Source organism: Gracilinanus agilis, chromosome 6, assembly GCF_016433145.1.
Source record: "Gracilinanus agilis isolate LMUSP501 chromosome 6, AgileGrace, whole genome shotgun sequence".
Taxonomy (NCBI): domain Eukaryota; kingdom Metazoa; phylum Chordata; class Mammalia; order Didelphimorphia; family Didelphidae; genus Gracilinanus; species Gracilinanus agilis.
This window is the reverse complement of record NC_058135.1, coordinates 189214440-189219887: the sequence shown is the minus strand read 5'-3', so window position 1 is coordinate 189219887 and position 5448 is coordinate 189214440. Positions and strand designations below refer to the sequence as shown.

The 5448-nt window shown below is 36.9% G+C and overlaps 1 protein-coding gene across 1 annotated transcript; it reads right to left on the bottom strand.

The window, feature by feature from the left end:
- Window positions 1-4087: 4087 nt before the first annotated feature.
- LOC123251223 (glyceraldehyde-3-phosphate dehydrogenase-like) lies at window positions 4088-5158 on the bottom strand. Its single transcript, XM_044680431.1, has one exon. It carries the CDS (start codon window positions 5156-5158, stop codon window positions 4277-4279), a length of 882 nt encoding a protein of 293 aa, XP_044536366.1. The 3' UTR covers window positions 4088-4276.
- Window positions 5159-5448: the final 290 nt, after the last annotated feature.

Genomic DNA, 5448 nt, shown 5'->3' with positions numbered 1-5448 from the left:
CATAATATCTTTATTGTAATCTATAATGTAAAAATTTAACTCTTTTAGGAGTAATTTCAGGGGGGAAAGTATAATTCTCATAAGGAAATGTATGTTTTTATAATCTATAATGTAAAGTTTAAATTCTTTGAGAGTAATTTCAGGATAATAAATTTGCCATCTCCTCAGAATCCAGACAACAAACCTATTTGGAGAAGACATCATGAAGATGCCTGAATAGCTTTCACTGGATCATGAAGATCCAAATTAAACTTTGGGGTGCAGTTGATTGAACTATAGAGAGTTGAATGCATTTATTTTGAATGTACACTCTTATGCCAACAGGGGACTGCCCCAAATTATTTTTTTTAAAATGAGGCTAGTTTTTTCCCTCTTTTCTTTTATCCCTAAATTTCTGTAATTTAAAAGTTATGTTTACAAGAGCATTCAAGGAGACCAGTCTCTTTCTGCTCTCAGGGGGGAAAGTGTTAGTGGAAATTTGGGGTTCATTTGAGTTTTAAATATTTAGATATGTGAGAAATTTCCTGTGGACATTTAAGGGACTTTGAAATTACATTTCCCATTATTCCTCTTGTATGCAGGTAGACAGGAAGTGTGACTACATAAAAGAACAGTATAAGACTCCTGAGGTGATTGGAGGTGGGCTCTTTGGTATGAGGGAGCCAGGTGGGCAGAAGGTATGGTGGGGAATTTGAATTAGATCTTAGCAGGCACATGGTCTTCTTATATTTTACCAAAATGGCTTTAATTAAAATATTAATACTTCTATCAATATTCATCTATATCAATTTTAATAATAACAGAGTTAATCTTAGGCAAGAGTTGATGATTAGCCTGATAAATCCCCCCAGCCAAGGAATCAATCCCAACTATCAGGCAAGTGATAAACTTCCTGGAGAGGAAGGACTAGACTAGAAAGCAGATCTCAGCAACAGGTAACTATTTTAATTTAAAGTTAACAGGAATATCTTGAGGGTGTGAGGATCAAGGAATGATGGGTGAGGATAGAGGTTTAAAGGATTAAGCTAAACTAAAAGCTAATTGATAACAGCTACACAAATCCCCTTGGGGAAAAGCCTTGGAACATAATTCTGCTGTACTGGCTTAGCAACCTTTCGTCTAATTCAGCTGCTAGATGACAAAACTAAACTTGGCTAGATATAAATAAATAGCTGTTGATTTTCAGAGATGTTTTTCTTGATTATTTTGATGAATATTGTAGTTGATGATGATCAAATTTAATTCAAATTACAGGACTGAATGGTTGACCTAAGTAGCAGATTTCTTCTGAATTTGACTGGAGAGCTTTTCCCCTTCCACCCTTACCACCCACCTAACTCACAACTGAGTCCCTTTGCCTTGGGATGATCTTCTATTTATAGGGTGCTCCAATGGTCTTCCACTATCTCATGTAAGCTTTGGGCATTCTAAAATCGAACCACCTCTTGCTACAGTTGGTACAAGATGGCTACTGACAAAATCTATTTACAATACAAGATGGTCATTTGCAAAAGCTATTTACAAGAGTCACATGGCTAGGAAGTGTATTTGAACCCAGGACCCCCCATTTATAGAACTAGGTCTCTATTTAGTGAGCCACATAGATGTCCCTTGGTTCTATAATTCTTAAGTTATTTCTCCTAAATGTATTTCCCAGGTCAGTTGTTTTTCCAATGAGATAGAACATATTTTCTTCTATTTTTTCCTTTAAAAAATTGTTACTTGTTGTTTTGGGAAGTTGCGAGTTTAGACATGCCCAATTCAGATTTTTAAAAAAATATTTTCTTCAGTGAATTTTAATACTTCCTTTTCCATTTACCAATTCTAAATTTTAAAGACTTATTTCTTAGTGAATTTTTTCTGCATGTGTTTTCCCTTCCAAATTTGTTCTTCTTTTACCAAACTCTTGACTCTTTTTTATGATTCTGTTTCATCATTCTCATTTCTTTTCCCTAATTTTTCCTTAAATTTTCTAATTTTATTTTTAAAACTCATTTAAAGCTCTTTAAGAAATTGTTTTTTGTCATAACACCAATTCACATTATTTTCTTTGAGTCTTTTGATGTGGTAGTTTTGAGTTTGTTGCCTTATTCTGGGTTTAAGTCTTGACCTTCACTGAAATAATAGAAAATTTCTATTATCCAAAGAATAAATTCTATGAATTGAAAGAAAAAAATGTTTCAAATCAAATACTGAAGTGTCAGAACCAAGATAAGAAGGAGTGAAGTGCTCCTGAGTACAACAAGGTCAAGGGAGAGCAAGCTGGACCCATCACACCAGGGTATGATAATGGAGTACTGAAAAAACCTCAGCAGAACCCTAATGCTAATATAGTACAAGCAGTGAGAGAAAGAGAACACCTCTGTCCAGCCTGAGCATGGTAAGAGCAGAAAACAATGTGATATAAAGCACCAAATGTAGAAAAGTAACCATATATAATCCAGCTAGAACAGAAGCCCAGCATGACCTAGCACAGAGAGAGGTGAGGGGACCTCAGCCCAAAAAGGTTCAGTCCTGACAGTATTGAGCAGAACCCAACTCTAAACCAATTGAACTGAACAGCTGCAAACCTCCACATAGCAGACTAACCAGGATACCTCTGGAGAGGGTTGAATCTGAGAGAGAGCTAGGACCATGCTTAGCTTAGGATAACCTTGGGACAGTACTCCTTCCACCACAGGAATGGAATTAAGCTCCATCATATAGACAAAATCAAGGAAAAAATAAGTTAAAAATGGGCAAAAGATAGAGAAAAGTTATTATACTAGAAAAAATCTCAACATGAGATGACCAAAATATAAGCTCAAAAGAGGAAAGCAATACAAAAATGAAAATGTATGAAGCATCAAATGAAAATGTGAAAGGATGTCAAGCCCAAAAGGAACCCGTAGAAGATCTCCAAGAAAAGAGAGAAAAACAAATAAGAAATTTAGAAGAAAAATTATAAAAGAAAATTATGCAGAAACCCAATAGCTTAGAATAAAATTTACCAAAGGAAATAGTTCCCTGAGAAAAGAAATACAATACCTCAAACAGGAAAATAACTCCCTATGAAAGGAAGTAGAAAGCCTCAAAGAAGAAATTGGTTCCCTAGTAATTAGAAATTAGAATTGGACAAATGGATGCTAATGGATTCATGAGAGCTGGAAACCAATGAAAGAAATTCAAAACAATGAAAAAATAGCAGAAAATTTGAAATGTCTGACTGAAAAACAATTGAACTGAAAAATAGATCCAGGAAAGATAATCTAGAATTCACTGAATTACCTGAAAACCACAATAAAATAAAAAGAGTACCTGACATCATATTGAAAGAAATTGCCAGGGAAAATTGCCCTGGTGTTCTTGAACCAGAGGGGAAAATAGAAATTCAAATAATCAACTGCTTACTTCCTTTTAAAAACCCAAAATTGAAAAATCCCAAGGCTATTATTGTCAAATTCTAGAACTCCCAAATCAAGGAGATATAATAGAAGCAGTCATAAAAAAATTCAAATTTAGTGTAACCAGAATCAGGATTACATAAGACCCAACAGCTTCTACATGCAACATTTGGAAAGCATGGAATATAATATTCTCTGAGGCAAAGAATATAGTACTACAAGCAAAAATAATAATGAAACTAAGAATAATACTCCAGGTGAAGAAATGGCCATTAAATAAAATAGAAAAATTCCATTCCTCATGAAATGGCCAGAGCTAAAAAGGAATTTCAGGGATAAAATTCACATTCAAAAGAAGCATAAAAAATAAACACAAAAAAGGAAAAAAATTTAAAGAATCATTGGAGTTAAACTAATTATATCCCTAAAACTGAAAGTGGTAATTGGTATACTTTAAGATTTCTATAGTATAAAAGATACCTAAGTTAATTCATATGCTTAAATATTAATCAATAAAAATAATGAATATATGTAATCAATGGAAACAATGGGAAAATTGATTACATTATGAGTAAGAAGGTGATAACTAGAATACTTATGATGTATATGATATGAGCTAACTAAGATAATTAATGTAGTTAGGATGCTTAAGGCATTGAAGACACTTAAGAATTTTATTATTATTTTTTTTTGCACTGAACATGATGACTTTATTGATGGTACACAAGATAGGACTATGCTCCTCCCCCCACTACAGGGGTGCCTGGGGCAGGGATGTGAAGAGGGCATGGGATCCCCAGGATAGGGACATAGGTTATTATGGATGTGGGCTCCGCAGTGGTGGAACTACTCTTTTTTTGGCTGGGGATGAAAATCCATCATGGCTTTCCACTTTACTCCTTGGTGGCCATGTACTTCATGAGGTCTACTACACGGTGGCTGTAACTGTACTCATTGTCATACCAAGAAATGAGCTTGACAAAATGGTCGTTGAGGGCAATGCCAGCACCAGCATAGAAGGTAGAAGAGTGGGTATCGCTGTTAAAGTCACAGGATACCACCTGGTCCTCTGTGTAGCCCAAGATGCCCTTCAAGTTCCCCTCTGCAGCTTGCTTTACCACCTTCTTAATATCATCATATTTGGCAGCTTTCCCCAGGTGGTAGGTCAGATCCACCACAGACAAATTGAGAGTAAGAACACGGAAGGCCAGGCCTGTGAGCTTCCAGTTCAGCTCAGGTATGACCTTGCCCACAGCCTTGGCGGCAACCGTGGAAGCGGGGATGATATTCTGGGCAGCCCCATGCCCATCCCGCCACAACTTGCCAGAGGGACCATCTACTGTCTTCTGGGTAGTGGTAATGGCATGGTCTGTGGTCATGAGTCCTTCCACAATGCCGAAGTTGTCATGAATAACCTTGGCCAAGGGGGCCAAGCAGTTGGTAGTGTAGGAGGCGTTACTGATGATCTTGAGGGAATTGTCGTATTTCTCATGGTTCACCCCCATCACAAACATTGGGGCATCAGCAGAAGTGGCAGAGATAATGACTCGCTTGGCTCCACCCTTCAAGTGATCCCCGGCCTTTTCCATGGTGGTAAAGACGCCAGTGGATTCCTCAACGTACTTGGCTCCAGCATCTACCCATTTAATGTTGGCGGGATCCCTCTCCTGAAAGATGGTAATGGGTTTTCCGTTGATCACCAGCTTTCCATTCTCTGCCTTTACAGTGCCCTTGAACTTGACATGCGTGAAATCATATTGGAACATGTAAACCATGTAAGAGAATCACATCAAGAAAATTTGCAAACGGGTTTAGAATTAGATGCAACAGTTCTTTCCCATGCAATTTCTTTAGACACAAGGTCACAGTTAGAGGTTAAAGAGCAAAAAAGTCTAGAGGTTGGCAAGAACTTGATTTTAAAGAAACGACCCACTGATTTAAAAGATGATAGCAGCTGTGTAGGAAAGTCAAAATCCACCTTTCTCAACTCCTTAGCTACAGAATTTCATCCTAAACTTTGGGGAAGAGATAGGGAACAGTTGCTTTCTTCTACAGTCAGTGTGGC

What these genes read in the sequence shown, in the direction of transcription:
- LOC123251223 (XM_044680431.1), bottom strand. Translation starts at nt 5,158, where the DNA reads ATGGTTTACATGTTCCAATATGATTTCACGCATGTCAAGTTCAAGGGC.